At 57.2% G+C, this 21,979-nt stretch overlaps 1 protein-coding gene across 3 annotated transcripts in view; it reads left to right on the top strand.

Annotated features, from left to right (window-relative positions):
• The window catches only part of RIPK4 (receptor interacting serine/threonine kinase 4), a 28,683-nt gene extending 9,068 nt beyond the window's left edge, over positions 1-19,615 (top strand). For all 3 annotated transcript variants that reach the window (XM_072739960.1, XM_072739961.1, XM_025983377.2), the window contains exons 2-8: positions 2,889-3,180; positions 8,219-8,367; positions 9,879-9,928; positions 12,130-12,288; positions 13,057-13,160; positions 15,431-15,692; positions 17,084-19,615. In XM_072739960.1, the coding sequence (XP_072596061.1) occupies positions 2,923-3,180; positions 8,219-8,367; positions 9,879-9,928; positions 12,130-12,288; positions 13,057-13,160; positions 15,431-15,692; positions 17,084-18,243 (2,142 nt within the window). In that variant the 5' untranslated portion in view covers positions 2,889-2,922 and the 3' untranslated portion in view covers positions 18,244-19,615. The remainder of the gene's footprint in view (positions 1-2,888; positions 3,181-8,218; positions 8,368-9,878; positions 9,929-12,129; positions 12,289-13,056; positions 13,161-15,430; positions 15,693-17,083) is intronic.
• The last annotated feature ends 2,364 nt before the right edge of the window (positions 19,616-21,979 follow it).

The following is a 21,979-nucleotide window of genomic DNA, read 5'->3' on the forward strand; positions in this document are numbered from 1 at the left end:
TGTGTTCATTGGTTACCTACCTCGGATATTAAGCTCTTATCCATTATGTGGTTTGCAGAATTGTTCTCCCATCCTGTAGGCTTTTATTTTGTTTCTTGTTTCCTTTGCTGTGTAGAAGCTTTGCAGTTGAATGTAGTCCCGTTAGCTGATTTCGGCTTTTGTTGGTGGTGCTTTTGGTATCGTGTCCAAAAGATCATCACCAAGATGGATAATAATGAGCTTCTTCCAATGTTTTCTTCTAGTTTTACTGTGGCAGATCTTATTTTTAAGATTTTGATCCATTTTGAGTTAATTTTTGTGAGCGATGTGAGACAGGGTTGCATCATTGTCCTGCCTGTGTTTCTCCAGTTTTCCAAGCACCATTTATCAAGAAGACTGCCCTGTCCGTATTGGGTGCTTGTGGCTTCCTTGTTGAATATTAGTTGACCATAGAAACAGAGTAAAATTAATATAAATGTTGGGAGGGGCCACCTGGGTGGCTCAGTGGTTGAGCGTCTCTGCCTTTGACTCAGTACGTGACGCCAGGGTCCTGGGATCGAGTCCTGCATCGGGCTCCCCACAGGGAGCCTGCTTTTTCCCTCTGACTGTGTCTCTACCTCTCTCTGTGTCTCTCTCATGAATAAATAAATAAAATCTTTTAAAAATATATGCTGGGAGTACTTAAGTGGGCAATTCCCAGACTGTAGTGGTTTATTTTAAATTTGACTGAGATGCACCTAGCTCACTCTATACCTGGGGTTCTCAGACTTGGTGCTATTCACATTTGGGGCTGCATAATTCTTTGCCTTGGGAGCTCTCGTATGCGTTGTGGGATGCTGAGCAACATCCCTGGCCTCTACCCACCGGATGCCAGGAGCAGCCCCGAGACGTGATGCCCAACACATCCCAGACGCTGCTCAGGGTCCCTGAGGGCACAGCTGCCCCTATGTGAGAATCACTGATCCACACTCAGGGATCCTCTCCCCGAGACCCCCACTGTACAGCTACTTGGCCTGTGCTCACCTGAGACTCCCAACCACAGTGGTTGGATGTATGGGCAGAGGGGCTGAGATCCTGCTGGAGCACCTGTTGCCCACATGGGTACGGGGCCCGGGAGTCTTCATCTCAGCCAGCTTTCTGGATGCTTTTGACATTGTCTGGTTTTGACAACCACTGACCCAAATGGCACCTGGTCAGGCCCCGTTCTTATGCGACTCAGCCCTCTTTCCTGGATGCACGCTGGGACTTTTGCCCCACGAGGCTAACACAGACCAGGATACAGGGATGCTAACCTGTGAGTCCGCAGCTGCACCAGGCTGTGACCTTGGACCAGGGTCGGCGCATCACCTGTGGACGGCCCCGCAGGCTGTAGCCTCTGTGCCACGGCGGCTGGTCTCTGTGTTGAGTGGGAAAACCGTCAGGTCATGCGGCCTGAACAAAGGAACCAAGGGTGGGCTGTGCACAGTGGTTGGTGTTTCTGAAAACGCTGGACATAGAACTAGCACGTGACCAGCCATCCTAGTCCTGGGTGTCCAGCCCAAAGGGTCAAAAACAGGGACGTGGACGGATATTTGTGCACCAGTGTGCACAGATGTTCAGCATCATTCACAGTAGCCCAAAGGGGGCAACAGCCCGGGTGGCCCTCCTCAGATGACTGGGTACCTAAGATGCGACGTGTTCATACAATGGAATATCACTCAGCCACAAAAAGGAATGAGGTTGCACACACACTTCAACACGGCTAAATCACAAACACGTTATGCTGAGATGCTGAGTCAGAAAGAAGCCAGTCACGGAAGGACACACACTGGGTGATTGTACCTATGTGAGGTGCGTAGACACGTTCATGCAGACGGCAGGTAGCCCAGGGGTGAGTGAGTGAGAGGAAGGGGCTCCAGTTGAGCGGGGACAGAGTCCCTGTTGGGGCGATGGACGAGGTTTGGGTGTAGAGTGTGGGGATGGTCGTACAGCCCCAGGAGTGCACGCGATGCCTTAGAATTTTATGCTTACTGATGGTTAAAATAAAAACTCTGTTATGTATATTTTTTAAAAGATTTTATTTATTTATTCATGAGAGACAGAGAGAAAGGCAGAGACACAGGCTGTTGGAGAAGCAGGCTCCCGGCAGGGAACCCGATGCAAGACTTGATCCCAGGACCCCAGGATCATGCCCTGGGCCAAAGGCAGATGCTAACCGCTGAGCCACCCGGGGGTCCCATGTTATGTACATTTTACTACAACTAAACTAATGGTTAGAAGAAGGCGGGCAGCAGCCTGCAGACTCCGGCCTCGCCGGCTGACATTCGCCAACATACGTACGTGTCGGCTGGGTTCAGGGACAGCTGGGCCAGATGGAGCGTCGGCCTTCACGAAGAAGGTGACCGGGGTTCTTCGGACGGATGCTTTGTTACAGCGTCCATCACACAGAGACTTCTCTCCTCCCTCGTCCCAGGAGAAGGGGTCGCCAGTGTCACTCGCGGACCCCAGAGGGCATTGGCTTATGGATGCTCCTGGGTTTTCAGATGATGATTAGGATTTCTCTCCTCCCTGCATATGAGCACCTGGGTGGCTCAGCGGTTGAGCATCTGCCCCCAGCCCAGGGCGTGATCCTGGAGATTTGGGATCGAGTCCCACGTCCCTACAGGGAGCCTGCTTCTCCCTCTGCCAGTGTCTCTGCCTCTCTCTGTGTGTCTCTCATGAATAAATAAATAAAATCTTTTAAAAAAAACAAACAGACCCAGGGTGCACAGAAGTGTCTGGTTAGCTATAGGGCTGCTGACCTGGAGAGACCCCAAATAGGATCATGCGAGTGCGTGGGGGTGGTTTTCTCCGGTGGCCCCTGGTTGTGGTGCTTTGTGTCATTGCCTGGCTGAGCCCCGCCCACATCTCATGTCTCCCAACTTTTTCAGGGAGCGTGTGGAGCTTCTGGAAGAAGCCAAGAAGATGGAGATGGCCAAGTTCCGCTATATCCTGCCCGTGTACGGCATTTGCCAGGAGCCCGTGGGCCTGGTCATGGAGTACATGGAGACGGGCTCGCTGGAGAAGCTGCTGGCATCCGAGCCGCTGCCGTGGGATCTGCGCTTCCGCATCATCCACGAGACGGCCGTGGGCATGAACTTCCTGCACTGCATGGCCCCACCTCTCCTCCACCTGGACCTCAAGCCCGCAAACATCTTGCTGGACGCCCACTACCACGTCAAGGTGGGGCTCGCCCGGCACCACATGCAGGGGTCCAGGCGGCCGGGGTGGCGCAGGGCGGACAGGGGACGGTTCTTGGGGGAAGGCACTCGAAGCCAAGGCCTCCTTCAGCTTAGGGGCTCCAGCGACCCCCAGGCTTGTTGGGGTCGGGAGAAGCCCCACGGAGCGTGTCGCTGGGACATGGACCTTTATGCGCACGGCTCACTCCTCTAGATCCCGGAGCAGGAATCTAAATTCGGGGCACCCTGGGAACAAAAGAGCTTACGGGTTTGCGGATCCCGGTCTTGCTGGATGTCGCAGGAAATCCGCTTGGGAGTCAGACCGCGTGGGTGGGCGGTGGGTGGGCTGTCCCTGGGGGGCCTCGGGCCCCATGGTTATGGCTGCGTCCCCATCGGTGGTCTTGGGCATGGCGGTGGTGGGACAGGTGGATGTTCCAAGACGGAGGCTCCACGGAAAGAGGCTCCGAAGGGCTCATTCTGTCCTCACCATGTGAGGCCTCTGAGATCGTCTTTTCTTTTTTTTTTGGGGGGGGGGGATAAGTTTATAAAACAGAAAAGCATGAGGAATAATAGCTAAAAACCAAGCACCAGCCATGTGGAATTATAAATAGTAAGATTGTCCGGTTTGTATTTCTTTGAATAAGTCTCTCCTTTGGACTGCCTTCGTGTCCTGGGTCCCGTGGTTGACACTGGTGTGTGTGGGACACATGTCATGGGTTTTCTCCATGTGAGGCACACACACGCTCGCTGGGGAGGCCCAGGGCAGGATGCCCTTGCCACCTCCCTTCCCCCCACCCAGCCCAGGAGGGAGTGAGAAGGACCCACAAGCAGTGCCCTGAGTCCCTTCCCCCCGTGGGAGCCGGGAAGGGACTCACCTGGTGCTCCGACACTTGGCTGTTCCCGGATGGTTGCACAGCACTCGAGGGACCCCCTCCCCTGCTGGGTGAGGGTTAGGAGGGGCCTGAGTTTAGCCCTCCCCAGCCCCCCGGGCTCTGTCCGGAAGGAGAGGTGCGACCAGGTGACACACACCTGCAGGCAGCTCCTTGTGCCCCAGCTCAGCAGCAGGCCCGGCCAACCTGAGGCCGACGGGGAGACCGATTTCCACATTGGACCCTGACTGCAAATGTCCCTTGAATGGGTGTCGCCCAGAAATCAGGTCATAGCGGGCAGATGGGAGTCCTCTCCTGCTCACCGCAGGTCTGGTTTGAATGAGTGCCATGGGGTCCCCAGTTTTTTTCTGGCTGGTGTTTGGCTTCCCGCGTGGACCTGCTGCCCCCACCGACGCTACAGGGTTGTTGAGGAGTTTGCGGTCCTCTGGGCACTAAGTGAAGAGGGAAGCTTTTAAGCTTGGGCTTGAATACACACAAGGAAGAGGTGGCAACAGCAGACCCTGTGGGTGCTAGAGGTCCCGCCTGTGGATGAGGGCCCCTGGGTGGTGGCCTGGTTCCTGCTAAGCTGCGGCTCAGAGGGGTGAAACCAGCGGCCAGGGTGGCCCAGCCGTAGGTCACCCAGCTGAGGGGACATCCGGGTTCTGTGCTGGGCACGAGATGCTCGCAAACACAGTAGGTGGCACAGGGGTGTCACATGAGGGTGGGAGAGGCATCGGGGGGCAGGTGTCCTGCAGGCCACCCATGGGTGGGGTGGGGGAGGAGTCACTCCAGCTGCCGGTGGGGGTGCTGCTGGGTGGGACTGGGTTCTTCGGGGAAGATCAGGCTTTGCAGCTGTCAGGAGGTGGGGGGGGGGCCCACAGACAGAAGAGTCGCGGAAAATTCTAGATTTCTTAGCGGGAGGAAGAGCAGGAGGCTGAGCTGGACTAGGGGAGGGGGTGCTGGAAAGCTGTAGTGCTAGAGGCTGCCGGGAACACACCGTTCTGAGGGAGGGCCGCTGGTGGGTGTGCACGACGGATGTGGATATTAGGGCACAGCCCCACCCCCGGCTCCATCACCTGGGGGGTGGGGGTCGTATCTCTGTGTTGTTGGGAGGGGCCAAAGGTGATGATGAAGTGCCACTGGGGCCATCGGAGTTGGTGCTTCGTGGCCAGATAGCCGTGTTTTGCACACCGGGGACATTGCCCTCCACCCAGGGAGCATCTCGCGTGCTAGATCCACAGTAGACACTCACTATTTGCTCGCTAGGGAAGCGAGTGCCGCGTGACACGCTGGGGACTTGCTTTCTCGGTGGCTCATCCCGCTTTGGCTCTGAGCTCCCTCTCCTTATGCACACCCGGCCCTGCGGCCCTGGCGCTCATGGCAGTTTTAGGAAACGGGTGAAGATTCCTGGTGAAGATCCCAGTGGGTCTCAAGGAGCCTGGGGCGGCTGAGGAGGGGGCTGTGCTGAAGCCCAGGGACCGGTCTCGGCAGACGGGAAGCGCAGTGACACCCCCAGCGCCCCCAAAGGCCCTGGTGGGGCCCTTTTCTGTGACCCCAAACAAACAGAGAACATACTTCCATCGCACATTTCCTTATTCTCAGAGACGGGGTGTGGAGGGCAGTGCTGGGTCCAAGTTGGCTGGAAGCTCCGTGCTGATTGCTTGGCCTCTGGATTCCCGGCCGCTGTGCAGTCTGCGGTTGTTTGGAGCAACGAAACTGTAATCTGGGATCTTGCAATGAGATCCTAAGTCCCTTGGGCCCCTCAGGTCTCCCTCTCTGTACGCAGCAAGGGTGAGCGGAGCTCAGAATCTCAGAGCAACCCCCTACTTTGCAAAGAGTATCAAAGAGACTTAATAATAAAGCAATACTTGATGTCAGTATTAACTAAGTTAAATACCAATGGAGTAAAAGCCCATTTCAAGGTGAAAAGGGGCTTAGTTTATTGTTGCTGTATTTTTTTTTTTTTTTAAATAGACACCACACCCAGCCTGGGGCTTGAACTCATGATGGAGATCAAGAGTCCTATACTCCATCCGCTGAGCAGCCAGGTGCCCCCACCCCACACCACCCTCAAAATGGTTTAGTTTAAAATCTCAGGCTGCTTCTGGTCCAGTTCGCCCAGACCAGGCTGGATCCAGAGGGACCCTGTTCTGTGGCCAGGCTGGGCCCTTCCTTGGTCTTGTCTAGCTGGGCCTGGAAGGTGAAGGGACCCATGACCCCGGGGGCACCTGTGAGCACCGTACTGAGGCGGATGCTGAACGCGAAAGCCTGTTTGCAGATTCTAGGGCGTCTGCTGTGTGCGCCGTATCCGCTGGGACTGCCAGGGCCGCAGTGTCCAGATCAGGGCAGGACAAGTGGGAAAGGGCAGGAGGAGAAACCCGGCGGGGCGGAGGGTCAGAGGCCACCAGAGAATTTGGATTTCGGATTTGCGTTTTGATGCCGTAGCTTTTATGTGGAATTCAAGCTCTTTTTTTTCCCCACTTTTTTTTTTTTTTTTAAAGATTTTATTTATTTATTCATGAGAGACACAGAGAGAGAGGCAGAGACACAGGCAGAGGGAGAAGCAGGGAGCCCAATGCGGGACTCGATCCCAGGACCCCGGGGTCATGCCCTGGGCCAAAGGCAGACGCTCAATTGCTGAGCCACCCAGGGATCCCCTTTTCACCCACATTTTGAGCCAGCTGGCTGCACCTGCAAACAGCAGACATGAAGGGAAAGGCTGTGAGCGGGTGGGAGGTGTGGGGTGAGACCCCCGTCCCCCAGTCGGTCTCCACTTCCTCGACCTCAAAGTTTGAAGCTGCTGAGTTTGGACAGAAACACTTGCCCTCATCGACTTGTTGGCGGGGTGCCACGCATGGCTCTGTCCCGGCCCTGAGCCGCTCGTGGATCTGCAGGGCCGGGTGATGCCAGACGGCAGTGCGAGCAGCTGGGGGCCCGGGAACGGACAGGCCGGCCCTCCTGGCGTGACCTGTGCCGTCCTGGCCGGCCCGCTGCAGCGAGGGAGGCCTGGGCCCGTCCCGTGGGCTTTGTCCCACCAGCTCCCTGCAGCCGTGGCCGGAGAGCCCTGCAAGGACCGGGTCACAGTCATAAAGTCTCCCTGTGTCAGCAGTGAGGACATCAGCCTGTGGGCTCCCCTCGAGGGCACGGGGAGCCCAGAAGGCAGCCCCACTCAGCCCGGGTCCCTGTCCCTCCATCCTTGGTTTGAGGAGCAGCCCTGGAGTCAAAATGATACCTAAGCCTTGAAAGAGAACATAAAGGAGTTTTTCCCCGTGGTTCCCGGGACCCTTACGGCCCCAGAGCGTGGCCTAAGCCTACACACAGCCCTTCCTCCAGCTTCTGAGGATCCCAATTGACCCCAGAGCTGGGGAGCAGCTGGTGGGGGGTGCTGTGATGCCTTTCCCTCCCTCACCATGGGGCTCAGTGAGCTTCGAGAGCTTTCTGGACCCATCGGGCCAGAGGCAAGCAGGAGGCAGAGCTGTGGGGCCTGCGGAGCTGGGGTCCAGGTGCTCCTGCAGGTGGGTGGGCCCTGCACACGGAGGAGGTGTGACGCACACCTCGTGGGGGTGCCTGGTGTTCGGCGAAGGAGCAGCCAGTGCCTGTTTATCACCGCCGTCCCAGGTGGAAGGCAGATCCCCCTCGAGGTTGCGCGGTGTGTGTTTTATTTGCTTTAAAGGGCGTCTGAAGGCATATTTCCCTTTAAAGAACCTGCTGCCACTTGCCCGCCTCCCCGGCTGGGCCACAGCATAACCCTTAGCACCGGGCCTCACTTTTCATGTGTCATCTGAAAACCTGTAGACTCCGAGGATCGCTTTTCCCCTTCGGGCCGACTCGGGCCGTCCCCAGTGGCGGAGGTGCCACCTGCCAGGACTGAGATTGTAAAACTTCTCCCGGCGAATTCCTTCCTCGGAGCATCATCTTTCCCCTGCCCAGCAGGCTCCCTGTGGCCCCGGGCTGTGCCTCCCTGCGTACCCCCCTCCACCCCGAGGAGCACAGGACCCGGCTCTCGGGTGCAGGTCCCCGGATGTGGCTGCACAGCAGGGTTGGGACGGAGCCGTGCAACACGGCAGAGGGGAGGTGTTGCTCCAGCTTCTGGAAGGCAGCCCTCACTCGCTGTGCGTCAGCGGGCGAGGCCCCAGGAAGCCCGCTGAGCCCCGTGTGATTGCTGTGTTGCAGATTTCCGATTTTGGGCTGGCCAAGTGCAACGGGCTGTCCCACTCCCATGACCTCAGCATGGACGGCCTGTTTGGCACCATCGCCTACCTCCCTCCAGAGCGCATCCGGGAGAAGAGCCGGCTCTTCGACACCAAGCACGACGTGTACAGGTGTGTGAGAGTGACAGGCGTGCGTGCGGGCCGCGCAGGGGCTCTGCACCTTGATTCTCCGTGCTCCGAGTGGTGCCGTCAGAGATGAGGTTCGGTCCAGATGAAAGGGCTTGGGGTCTCTAGCTGGTAGGTGCAGGCCACCCTGGGTGCACAAGGCAGTTGTCCCCTGCGAGCGCGGTCAGCCGCGGGTGGAGAATGGCAGTGGTTGGGGCCCGTCAGACACAGTGATGGGACCAGGCTGGCAGCCCTGTGCTGGAAGGACTCCGGGGTTTTTTATGAAATTGGGATTTTCATAGCTCGTCTGCTGCAGGAGCCTGCTGCTCTAAGTGCTCCATGTCTCTCTACGTGGGTGGACGTGGGCTCCTGACCCAGGCCCCTCCAGCCCAGCTGCTTAGGCCTCCAAATGTCTCTTATGTGTGACCGAGGAGCACAGACACGCCAGGAGCCGTTCTCAAATGAGTGTCAGCGGGATTTTTGTGCTCAAGAATAATCCCCAAGTCATTGGTGCCTGCCTTTTCCGAATTGCAAAAGTCTTAATCACACAGACCTGTTGGAGGAGAAGAGAGGAGGGCGGAGGGTAGGGGGGGTGTGCACCTAAGCCCCTCATTGTGGCTCTTATGCATGATGACTGTGACCCGCAGCGCAGCGCCTGGCGGCCTGGCAGACTGGTTTGACAGTGACCGTCGTGCGTGCGCTCAGCCGGGCTCTGAGCTGTCCGTCCCTGCCGGGTGGCACTTTGGAGGCCAGTCACGGCTTGTAGGGCTTGCGGAGGAGAATAAGGTCACTCCCGTGTTTGTTTTGGAGCTGAGAGCTTCCACTTTTGAACTTGCAGACTTCAGTACATTTTCAACGGAGAAGTCTTGCGTCTCTGTCGGTAGCCGCTCTCCACTCCATGCGGGGGCAGCTCAGTGTTTGGGCTCCTGGTTTTGTTTTTTGTTTTTTTTTTTAATGTATTAGATTATGCTTTTCTGGGGTGTCTTCAGAGTAACTCTATACACTACAGAGAAAGAGAGAGAGAGAAAAGAAAGTGAATGTGTAATTTCCAACAACCCTATAAGGTCCCCGGGAAGGTCGGCTGGACCGGCCCGGCCCGCGTGTCCTCGGCCCGGCCTTCTGGGGCATCTCAGCGAGCAAGCACGCGGCCCGCCGGAGCGGGGGGCCCTGCACCTGCCAGCACGCAGGCGCTTCTCCCCGTGAGCTGGGGTCCGGCAGCAGAGGGGCGATCCTTCCCCTTCCCCACCCCCACTCCCCCCGGTGCTGTCTGAGCTTGCATGAGCCCGGGCAGCAGGGTCATGTCTGTTTGTGACATCTCAGCTACCTCCCTGACGTGCTCCCCATGAGCAGCGCCCGTTTAACAAATCCACAAAAAACATCTAGGGGTCCCCTCGCCCCCTCGCGCCCCTTCTTTGGAAGGCCCTGGTTTTCTTCAAGCTTGTTGCTGTGTGGGAGAGCGTCCGGCTTTGTTGGAGGGTGAGGCTCACAGACACTAACCTGGCCCATTTTCCTTCCAGCTTTGCCATCGTGATCTGGGGTGTGCTGACCCAGAAGAAGCCATTTGCAGGTGAGTGGGCTTGTGCTTGAGGGTCGAGCATCCGTGTGTCCCGGAGCAAGGGAGGGCGGTATCTGGGGTCCAAGCTGTGCCTGCGATCTGTGTTCCCACGGTGGCTCTGGGCCGTGAAGCTGACGGGACCATCCTGCGGGTGGTCCCCACAGAGCCCCTTGCAGCGTCATTCACGCACAAGAAAAGCGGCGTTCTGAAGGGGTCTGTTCAGGGGATTTCTTTCCTTAGGTGCCAGCTAATTCTTGCATGTTTGTGATCTTATACACGACATGAAATGAACCCTCGTGTCCATTTAAAGTGTATAATTCGGTGGCATCAAGTGCATCGGCCGTCGTATAGTCGCTACCACTGCCTGGTACCAGCACATTCTCATCTCCCTGCAAGGAAACCCCAGGCCCACGCAGCAGTTCCTCCCCCTTACCCCCACCCCAGCCCCTGACGACTACCTGGCTCCTTTCCCCTTTTTAGGCTTTGCCAACTGTGGATATTTCCAGCCAATTCTTTTTTTTTTTTAATTTAAATATGGTAAAATATGAAATGGACCATCTTCTCCATTTTAAAACATATAGCTCAGTGGTGTGACGCACATGCACACGGCTGTGCAACCATTCTCCAAAATCTGGTTGGATTTTGGCACAGCTCTGGGCACCCAGGTCACCAGCACCCCGCTCGAGGGCTGTGACGTCTCTTCCTCCTTCACACACCCGCTGTCCTGACGTCTGTCCTCAAAGTGCCAATGCCTTGACCTCTACAGGCATGTGTGGGTCATTCACGCTATTCTGTGGTTTGATCAGAAAAATCTGAAAATTCAGAGCAGAGTTGGCGCGTGGCCCCAGGTCAGGGATCCCCTTCTGGTTGAGGCTCCGAGTGGGAGCCAGCGTGGGTCTGTGTCTGTGTTGTTGGTCTCCCTGGCCCCTCCTCCTCCTCCTCCTCCTCCTCCTCCTCCTCCTTTTCCATGGAGGCTGTGGTCTGAAGCCTCCGTGGTGTGGCAGCGTGTCACTCTGACCTGAGATTGTCCCACAGTCCCGACGCCCGAGGCAGGTATATGACATAAATGTCAAGAGCCGACGCCCACGTGTTTTATTGCTGGGGACGTAGGGAGTTCAAGGTATGGGAGTGGAAGGTGTTTTTTGCATTTTTTCCATCTGTTTGGCAGCAGAAAATCCTCCTGGTGTTTACTTGCCTCTTATTGGGAGGGCCTGCTGGGGTTTGGAAGTCTGTGCTGTGGAAGTCACGTGTGGCTCCCTGGGACAGCGGTTGCACAAGACTTAACGGGAAGGCAGGTCGGAGCGACACAGTCGCATCCTGGTGGGCGGCGGGGACTTTGGGCCAAAGTTCCACACCTGCCGACATGTGGCAGCTGCCTCTGCACAGCTCCCTGGCCGTGGGCATGTTGGGAACTGCGGGGCGGGGCGAGGGGCCTGGGAACATGGAGCTCGGGGTCCAGCCCAATGGGACATTGTGGTGTCAGGCTGAGTCGGGGGAGGGGGGCAAGTCTGCCTCCCAGGGGGTCACCTTGGGCCTCTTGGTCTGTGAGCAAGATGATGATGATGCTGGTCATGGGTCCGTCATGCTTATGAAGGTCGCCAAGGATGACAGGCAGGGCCCCACGTTATGAATTTGCCAGAAAAAAATCCCCCGTTTACACAGCCCAGGCCTGAGCCCGTGTGGAGGAGGCCAGGCGTCCCGGCCGGTGCTGGCGGTGGCCGCTCCCCACTCGGGGCCCCCCAGGGCCTGCGCTTCAGTGTCCAGATCAGAATTTAGGAAGGGTTTTGCGTCATCACAGGGAGATTTGGGTTCACTTGGAGGCTGCACCACGTGACTTCGTGATTTATACGTGTTGCCTCTCTTTGGCACGCACGGGACACTTGGGAACATGTCTCATCAGATCCTTTTCTTCTTTGAACCCTGTTTTCCTTTGAGTTTGAGGCCCCGAAAGATCCGCCCTGTGATAGGGCGCGCTGGTTCCATTTGGTGCATCGCAGGGCGTTTGTAAAACCCGGAAAAGGGAGCGCGGACATGCCCCGCAAGGATAAGGATTAGAGAGAGCTCTGTGCTTTGCAAAGGAAGCGAGGTGGCCCCCCAGTGACGCTGTGTGGACGGTGTGGGTGACGCGTGCCCCTCCCCCGGAGGGTGAAAACCATGGCCCCCCCACCCCGGCCCTGCGGAGCTGCCCTGACTTGCGCACTTCTCCTTTGCAGATGAGAAGAACATCCTGCACATCATGGTGAAGGTGGTGAAGGGCCACCGCCCGGAGCTGCCGCCCGTGTGCAGAGCCCGGCCGCGGGCCTGCGGGGCCCTCCTGCGCCTCATGCAGAGGTGCTGGCACGGAGATCCCCGGGAGCGGCCCACCTTCCAGGGTGAGTGCCCAGGGGACCTGCTGCTCGACTGTGCCGCTGGGGGCACGGGGAAGGCTTGATGAGCAGGACAGGGGGGGCAGCTGCCCAGATGGGGCAGGCGGTGCAGACACAGGTGCCCGTGGCCCTCCAGCACCCAGGGCTGGGATGGGCGACTGGCGCTCAGGGGTCGGTGGCAACGCCTGCCCCAGCTCCAGTCCAGGGCCACCTTGCTCCCCGGAGGAGTATGTGCTGCCGTCCTGCAAGTTCAGGTACGGCGGTGCCTCACTGGGGGTCTGATGAGACCGCTCGCCCGAGGCTGTCTTTGCATCTCTCTTGGGGTCTTGTCCGCCTCGGATGGATGTATCCTCGGGGTAGGAAAGTGATTCTGATGAAATCAGAATTTGTCGTTATATTGAAGACACACGGAGGAGACGATAGGAGCCTCCCCTGCCCAGTGCCAGCCACCCGGGGCCGTCGTGGGCACGGGGCTCCCCCCGGGGAGGGCTTCTCTGGGAAACTGGAATGCTGTGGGCCTTGCCTGGCGTCTGCAAGACACTGCAAATGGTGGCTAACAGGACGCCCCAGAGTGGCCCACGTGGAGGCTGCGGGGGATCCTCTGCGAGCGCCGCCGAGCCAGCAGCCTGGGAAGTCGGGTGCTGGCCAGTCCCCTGGGGTGCAGCCGCCCCGGCTGCTGCCTCTTCTGTCCCTGCCTGAGGTCTACACGTGTGAGGAGTGGGTGTGGAGGTCATCGTCCGAGTGACCTGCCCTGTTTTGTTTTCTCCCCAAAAGAAATTACCTGTGAAACCGAGGACCTGTGTGAGAAGCCCGACAGTGACGTGAAGGAGACGACACAAGATCTGGACACGAAGCAGCCCCCCGAGCCCAAGAGCCCGGTAAGAGCGACCTTCCTGGAGGCCATTTCTTGGGGGGCCCTTCCCCTCCTGCAGACTGGCCTGCCAGCCTGGTCCAGGCCCTGGGGTCACCCCCACACGGAGAGAGGCCTGTCCCAGGTCGGTTGGCCTCGTGTCCCGGAGCCAGCCACAGGGTCCTGTGTCCCAGAGTAGGAGGGCAGGTCGGTGGCCAGCTGTCGCAGCGCCAGGTGTCTATCCTGTCCAGCTGCATCCTGTCCCCACCTCCTGTCTGTGGTTAAGAGTGGACAGCGTGGGCCCGCTGGCTGGATGCTCTGGGAGCTGGGGGGATACAAGGCCCATGTGGGCTCTGCTGGTCCAGCTCTCTCTGCTCCCCTGACTGGGTTGCCACTTGCCAACCGCTGCCCATAAATGATTTGTTCTGGGAGGGCCACATGGGTTATGTAAGGTGCAATAACTAACTCCAAAGGCTGGGGCTCACCAAGGCCACGGGGTGACGGGGCTGTGGCAGACATGTGAGGCGAAGCCCAATGTGTTATCTGCTATCGGGCGGTTTAGCCCCGGCTGCCGGCCGCGTAAGGCTAGGAGATAAGTCATTGTTTAAGGCGCGCCTGCTGTCTGAACATAGAGGGGTGTGTGTGTGAGGCTGGGGGGCAAAGGTGCCCGGGGTGAGGAACCTGGTGAGGAAGAGCCAGGCACCCAGTGCACGGGTGTGACTCTGCACCGAGCCACCAAATCAGAGCAGATCTGCAGTTCCCAAGGAGAAGGGAGGATGGGAGCACGTGGGCTTGGGTCGGGGAGAGTCGGAGGCCACCTGGGGCTTAATCATTCACCAGAAGTCTGCCTTCCTGGAGGCCCGTGAGGGAGGCCCTGGGAGAGGCCGCATTGGCGCACATTATATTGGAGTGCCCCTTTGTCGCTGCAGCTGGGCCGCCCCTCGTGTGGCCCCCACACAGCCCCCCGGCCCGATTCACATGGCTAGAAGGAGGGGGTGTAGGTGGTTGGCAGGAGGGGGCCCAGCCCCAGTCCCAGTCGCATGTCCTTCCTTCGTTTCTTACCAACACTGGCCTGCCAGGGCCGCCCCTCGTGTGGCCCCCACACAGCCCCCCGGCCCGATTCGCATGGCTAGAAGGAGGGGGTGTAGGTGGTTGGCAGGAGGGGGCCCAGCCCCAGTCCCAGTCGCATGTCCTTCCTTCGTTTCTTACCACACTGGCCTGCCAGGGTGGGCATGGCCCAGCACTCAGGCTTCACACCCTCCCGGCACCCTCACGTCCTGCCTGTTATCTAGGTGACGCTGCTCGTGCCACTCTAGCAATGGGCGAGGGCAGCATGGTGCCAGGCTTCCCATGTTCATCTGGCAAGCGTTGGCTCACATGGTTGGCGTTGGCTCATGATAGCCAACGTTGGCTCATGATGACCGGTGTTTGCTCACGATGATCGGTGTTGGCTCACAATGGCCAGCGTTGGCTCACAATGGCCAGCGTTGGCTCACAATGGCCAGCGTTGGCTCACTATGGTCAGCGTTGGCTCACAATGGTCAGCGTTGGCTCACAATGGCCAGCGTTGGCTCACTATGGTCGACGTTGGCTCACAATGGCCAGCGTTGGCTCACCATGGTTGGCGTTGGCTCACAATGGTCAGTATTGGCTCACAATGGTCAGCGTTGGCTCACTATGGTCGGTGTTGGCTCACTATGGTTGGTGTTGGCTCACAATGGCCAGCGTTGGCTCACTATGGTCAGCATTGGCTCACAATGGCCAGTGTTGGCTCACTATGGTCGGTGTTGGCTCACAGTGGCCAGCATTGGCTCACAATGGTCAGCCTTGGCTCACGATGGTCAATGTTGGCTCACGATGGCCAGCATTGGCTTGCGATGGTCAGCGTTGGCTCATGATGGCGGCATTGGCTCACCATCGTCAGCCTTGGCTCACCATCGTCAGCCTTGGCTCACAATGGTCACCGTTGGCTCATGGTGGTCAACGTTGGCTCGCAATGGCTAGTGTTGACTCGCGATGGTCAGCGTTGGCTCACAATGGTCAGTGTTGGCTTGTGATGCCCAGCGTTGGCTCACAATGGTCAGCATTGGCCCACAATGGTCAGCGTTGGCTCACGATGGTCTGCATTGGCTCACGATCCATCTTTGTCTCCTGGCTTTGGGCTGCCCTGGTGCTGTATCCGTGGCATTGGACAGAGTGCCCCGTGTGGCTGTCCTGGCACCGCACACCCTTTGCCCTCCGCCTGTACCCCCTGTGCCCTGGGTGGGTCTCATCTACCCCACTCTGCTCCGTTTGCAGAAGCCTGTGTGCACACCCCTCAAGCGAGCCTCCGCGCCGACCTTCGACAGTGACTACAGCCTCTCGGAGCTCCTGTCCCAGCTGGACTCGGGTACCTCTCAGACCCTGGACGGCCCGGAGGAGCTGAGCCGCAGCTGCTCGGAATCCAGGCTGCCGTCGGCCAGCAGCGGCAAGAGGCTCTCGGGGGTGTCCTCGGTCGACTCTGCCTTCTCCTCCAGGGGGTCGCTGTCTTTGTCCTTTGAGCGGGAGCCTTCGACAGGAGGTAAGCGAGGCCCCCAAACCCTGGGAAGTGAGGCCCTTAATCACGGGGCTGGGGGGCAGGCAGTGTGTGTAGAAGTCCGCGTGTACCCGAAGGGACCAGGCACCCAGCTTCTGGCCCCAATTCTTCATTCCTGTATCATGTACCCAATTGTTTTGGGGCGTCAGAGCATAGCTAGCTCACTGAGCGCAGGTCTGGAGAGGTGTACTCGCTGAGTGGCCGGCCAAGGGGCTCCGTGCGGTGTCACTTCAGAGTAAGGGGGCCGGGCCGGGCTACCTGGCTGTGGAGGAATAGTCCTACCTGTGCCAACCCCAGGTGGTGGGTCTGACCTCAGGTTTGCAGATTGAAACCCTGAGTTCATCAAGTGAGTCCAGCAGGTGAATGGAACCCCGCACCTCGAGCTCTGTCTCTGTAGAGGCCAACCCCATAGCCCCTTTCTCCGAATCCCTTTCCCTTTTGTGAACCTCCCCCCCTCCCCCCCGTTTATTTGAGCCATGCGTTGTAATGCGTGAGTTATCCCTAGACAATTTAACACACTGGTCCCATCTCTACCACCTGCTGGCGTGGGGTCCTTCTCAGGTCACCTTCTATCTTTATGTTAATTTTGATGGGTTTTCCTTTGGAAGCGGCTTCTTCCCTGCCTGTACCCCCAAATGCTGGTCCCTGGGTGCAGCTGGTGCTCGCTGCAGCCCCATGAGGAAAATAGGGATGTTCACGCTCAGGGCAGCGGTGGCAGAGGGGTGGTGAGTGCCAGAGGGCTGTGGGAAGGGTGCAGATGCCAGGAGGATGGGAAGTTGGCTTTTCCTGGTGGGTCAGGGAATTCCTTCTGGAAAGGAAGCCTCCTCCTACAGGCTGTGAGCCTCCTGGGATTTTTAGAGAGGAATATTTGGGGCAAAAGAGGGCATATTGGGTTAAGGAGATGGCTCAAAAAGACACGTCGGTGGGGAAGGCCCATGTGGAGAGCTTGACAGGGCGATGAGATTGAACAGGAAAGAGAAACCCCGTCTCCGGGGAGAAACATGTTCTAGAACTCTCTCTCGGTCTGATGCTCTCAGATGGCCTTGTGCTTGCAGGCGACCAGTTCCTGGCTCAGCTCTGAAGCCTGTGTAGAGACACTCACGTAGATTGGGAGGATTGTATCTTCTGGAATTCCACCTGTAACCCCCTGCTCCCCAAATGCAAGTCCCCTTGAGAGCATTTCATGTGAGCGAGGGGTCCTGCTCCATGCAAGCCAGAACCCAGACACTATAGTGTCATCTGTATCAGGTGACTCTTGAGTGATTTCAGGCACACGGCGACCCCGGGGGCCTCCGGGGAGGCGTGGGTCAATGCCGGGCGCCTGCCAGGCCTCGGGAGTGGCCAGCGGCCTGATCCCCACCTCTCTCTCCCCACAGACCTCGGCACGACCGACATCCAGAAGAAGAAGCTCGTGGACGCCATTGTGAGCGGGGACACCAGCAGACTGATGAAGATCCTGCAGCCGCAGGACGTCGACCTGGTCCTGGACGGCGGCGCCAGCCTGCTGCACCTGGCCGTGGAAGCCGGCCAGGAGGAGTGTGTCAAGTGGCTGCTCCTCAATAATGCCAACCCCAACCTGACCAACAGGAAGGGCTCCACCCCCCTGCACGTGGCCGTGGAGAAGAGGGTACGCGGCGTCGTGGAGCTCTTGCTGGCTCGCAAGATCAGCGTCAACGCTGCGGACGAGGACCAGTGGACGGCCCTGCACTTTGCGGCCCAGAACGGGGACGAGTGCAGCACCCGGCTGCTGCTGGAGAAGCATGCCTCCGTGAGCGAGGTGGACTGCGAGGGCCGGACGCCCATGCACGTGGCCTGCCAGCACGGCCAGGAGGGCATCGTGCGCATCCTGCTGCGCCGTGGCGTCGACGTGAGCCTGCGGGGGAAGGATGCCTGGGTGCCGCTGCACTATGCGGCCTGGCAGGGTCACCTGCCCATCGTCAGGCTGCTGGCCAAGCAGCCGGGGGTGAGTGTGAACGCGCAGACGCTGGACGGGAGGACGCCGCTGCACCTGGCCGCCCAGCGGGGGCACTACCGCGTGGCCCGTGTCCTCATCGACCTGCGCTCCGACGTCAACGTCTGCAGCCTGCTCTCGCAGACGCCCCTGCACGTGGCTGCAGAGACGGGCCACACGAGCACCGCCAGGCTGCTCCTGCACCGGGGCGCTGACAAGGAGGCCGTGACGGCCGAGGGCTATACCGCCTTGCACCTGGCTTCCCGGAACGGGCACCTGGCGACCGTCAAGCTGCTCGTGGAGGAGAAGGCTGATGTGCTGGCCCGGGGGCCCCGGAACCAGACAGCGCTGCACCTGGCGGCTGCCCGCGGGCACTCGGAGGTGGTGGAGGAGTTGGTCAGTGCCGATGCCCTCGACCTGTCCGACGAGCAGGGGCTCAGCGCGCTGCACCTGGCGGCCCAGGGCAAGCATACCAAGACCGTGGAGACGCTGCTCAAACACGGGGCGCATGTCAACCTGCAGAGCCTCAAGTTCCAGGGGGGCCGCAGCCCCGATGCCGCGCTCCTCCGGCGAAGCAAGACCTAGCCCACTGCCCGTGGGGATGGGGGGCCCGCGTGGGGTTCTTGTTCCGTTGTCGCGTTCTGCTGTGGGGACAGAATGATGCTGTGCTGGTCGGCTCCACTTGCCTGGTCCGTGGCCTGGCGGAACAGTGACCAAGGGCCAGCAAGAGGCAGGTGGCTGCTGACTCTTTGTGTGCGTGGCATCCGCGTGGGCGTGTTACTCTCCGGAGGCAGTTGGTTAGGATGCACTTGGCAGTCGACCCATTCCCCCGATCGGCATGCCCGCTCTCAGAGGGACGATGGGTCGGAATCATTTCTCTGGGCTCCTTGCCCCTGACGTGGACGGGAGCGAGTTCGCCCTGCCGTGAGCCACGCTGCCCGTGATGGCCCGGAGCACAGCCGCGTGGGGCAGCAGGTGCGGAAGGGGCTGTGTCTTCTATCTTCGTATCCGGCGGCAGGCTGCAAAAAGCCTGTTTCGGAACATTTTAGTGGAATTCTTGTTTGACAGCGTGTCTTTCATGGATGAACATGGGATCCACAGTTGCTTTAAACTTGTCAAGAACGTTCACGTCATTGGGCCGTGTAGTCTGTGAAGATCGAGTGTAAAGTAAGAAGGTTGGTTTTTAAAAGCAAGCGGACGGTCATCCAACCAGTTCTTTTATACCCAAATTTGTTTGTCCTCTGGTGGTTCGGTGCTCGTGCAGGAGGCCGCACACGTGCCCTGACACCAGTGTCAGCTCTTGCTCACCTCTAGCTTGCCCGAGATGGTTTTTGAACTCCAGAGCAAAATGGATTAAGAGTCATTAAAAACCTCAGACTCTGCTCGTTTCAGTTTTGGACGGCCATCCGCGTTCCCGGCCAGATGGGCCACCGTCCGTGGTGGTCTCCTTCCAGCCCTGAGGTTTGCTGAGGTGCTTATTTGTGCAGAGCACTGCCGTCCTGGGGTTCCGGGGCTTTTCTGAGCTGCCGGACGAGCACCTACTCCGTCGGGGGAGCCTTGGGCTTTTGGGGTGTAGCCCCCGGGGCAGCACACTCTTGGATACGAAAGACTGATTTTTACCCCCGTTCCTTCCTTGGCTCGTGTGTCCCGCGTGGCGCCCCCTGATGCGGTCCTCTAAGTAGGTTTGCTGCGGGACATGACCCTGTGCGCAGACACACCCCGTGGCCTGGTGTACAATACAGAGATTGATATTAATGTACCGTGTATGTTAATGTGAATCTGTGGACAGGATACTTCTTTTCTATGACAGGAAATATCCACACTGCTTAGAACTGGCTATGTTTTAATATGCCTCGTGCTTTCACTACACTGTACCACCGTTGTATATAGGATGTGTGGAAGACGAATAGTTCTGTTTGATGTCAATAAAACGAAGCCCCCTTCTACCTTTTTGGGAGTCAGCGAGATTTATTATTATTATTTTTTTATGAAAGAATACGAATAATCTGATTTTTGAAAACCAGAGATTTCGGTCAGTCATGTGGTTGGAGGTGACCTTCCGGAAGGGTAGTCTGGGGGCACTGAATTAACCTGTGACATGAGGAGGGGACTAAGGTAGGGGAGGGGTGGCCCCAGGTTTCCCGGCCCCTCAGCTAGGCCCTTCCCCGTGTGTGAACCAGCAGAGATGACATAACCTTCCCAGAGGAAGCTCCTCACACCAGTGTTTTTTATGCCTTTTTAAGAGCTTACAATTCTTATTTTACGTGTTAAACTTCGGTTTTGAAATAGTTACAGGGAAGTCATAATACATAGATCTGTGGTGTACCTGTTACCTAGCATCCCTGTTCATTTATGTTTACCTCATTAGCCTGATCATTCTCTTTTCTTTCACACCTACCCAAGTACCTATTTATCCATCCGTCTGTCTACTCACCTACCTACCCATCTACCCATCCACCCACCTGCCCATCCACCCATCCATTCACCTGCCCATTTACCCATCCACCTATCTCCATCCATTGACTTGTCTGTCCATCCATCCATCTGCCCATCCACCTATCTCCATCCATTGACTTGTCTGTCCATCCATCCATCTGCCCATCCACCCATCTGTTCACCTGCCCATTTACCCATCCACCTATCCATCCATTGACTTGTCCATCCATCCATCCATCCATCTATTCATCCATCCATCCATCCATCCATCCATCCATCCATCCATCCTTCCATCCATTCATCCATCCATCCGTCCACCTCCCCATTTACTCATTCATCCATCGACCTGTCCATCCATCCATCCATCTGTCCATTCACCTACCTGCCCATCCATCCACCGATCCACCTATCCATTCACCCGCACATTTACTCATTCATCCATTGACCTGTCCACTCATCCATCCATCCATCCATCCATCCATCCATCATCCATCCATCCACCTGCCCATCCACCCATTTACCCATCCATTCACCTGCCCATTTACCCATCCACTTATCCATCCATTGACTTATCCATCCATCCATCCATCCATCCATCCATCCATCCATCCACCTATCCATTCACCCACCCATTTACTCATTCTTCCATTGACCTGTCCACTCACCCATCCATCTATCCATCCATCCATCCATCCATCCACCCATCCACCCATCTCCTGTCCACCCATCCATCTGTCTGAGTAGGTTGAACAGAGTATGCCCCATGACCCCTAAATACTTCAATATGTATTTCCCAAAAATAAGGATGGTCTACTATATAGCCATAGTGTATCCATCAGAATCAGGAAATTGACGTTGCTGCAAATACTACCATCTAATCCACAAATCCCTTTCAAATTTTGTTGACTGTCTCAAAAATGTTCTTTATAGAAAAAAACTACCAACAAGTGAATCTTCCTTTCCCCTCTCTGGCTCAGGACCCCACCGTGTTTTATTGTCCTGACTCTAGAGTCTTCAGGACTCTGTTCCTCGGTCTTCTTTTATCTTTTATAACTTTGCCTTTTGAGGGGGAAACACAGTCAATTATTCTGTAGAATGCCCTCAATATAGGTTTGCCTTAATTCTCACGATTTGCTTTTGTTATATATTTTTGGCACAAATAACACAGACATGATATGGGATATAAAGGGTAGCTGTTCCTTTCCTCTTTTTAATTTTAATTTATATTATATCAGTGTGCAGTCATGGAGTCCCACTTAATCAGTGGGTTCTAGTCCATTATGGTCATTTATTTTTATGTTCAAATGATTCCCAATTTGGCCAATTACAGTGCCTCCATGCTGACTCTTGTGTCCCTTTCATGCGTCCCTGTTGTCCTTTGAGCTCTTCTTCTTTTCTGACACAATGGCAGTTCAGACTCATCTTGTCCTTCCTCCACCCCAGCCTCAGATGCAGTCAGTTCTCCAAGGAAGGTGGCTTCTTTCAGTCAGTGGTGTTTAGATACCAAGATCTGGGGCTTAGATGGGCTCATTGTTCCAGGGCTGTCATTACCTCTGGGCTTCAGCAGACAGATCTGGAAAACAGTGGATGTAACCCACATACATATACACACACACACAAATCTCTGTATCCTATTAGGGAGCGTGGTTTCGTGTCAGTGCCTTCAATTCTAATCCAACATCCCCGGGTTTCATCTGTATTTGTGTCTACTTCCTGGATGGTGAGAAGGTTAGTTCCCATTGTCCTGAACGCATGTGCACTTGTGCTCAGCCCCTGCCTGTGTGACAAACCTCCCTGCCATGCTGGCTGCTGCCTCAGCCTGTGCCCGTTCCCCTGGGCTCAGCCAGTCAGGATTCACTCAGTCCCACGCAGAGATGGTGCATCA

The sequence above is a fragment of the Vulpes vulpes genome, chromosome 15 (genome assembly GCF_048418805.1).
Source record: "Vulpes vulpes isolate BD-2025 chromosome 15, VulVul3, whole genome shotgun sequence".
Taxonomy (NCBI): Eukaryota; Metazoa; Chordata; class Mammalia; order Carnivora; family Canidae; genus Vulpes; species Vulpes vulpes.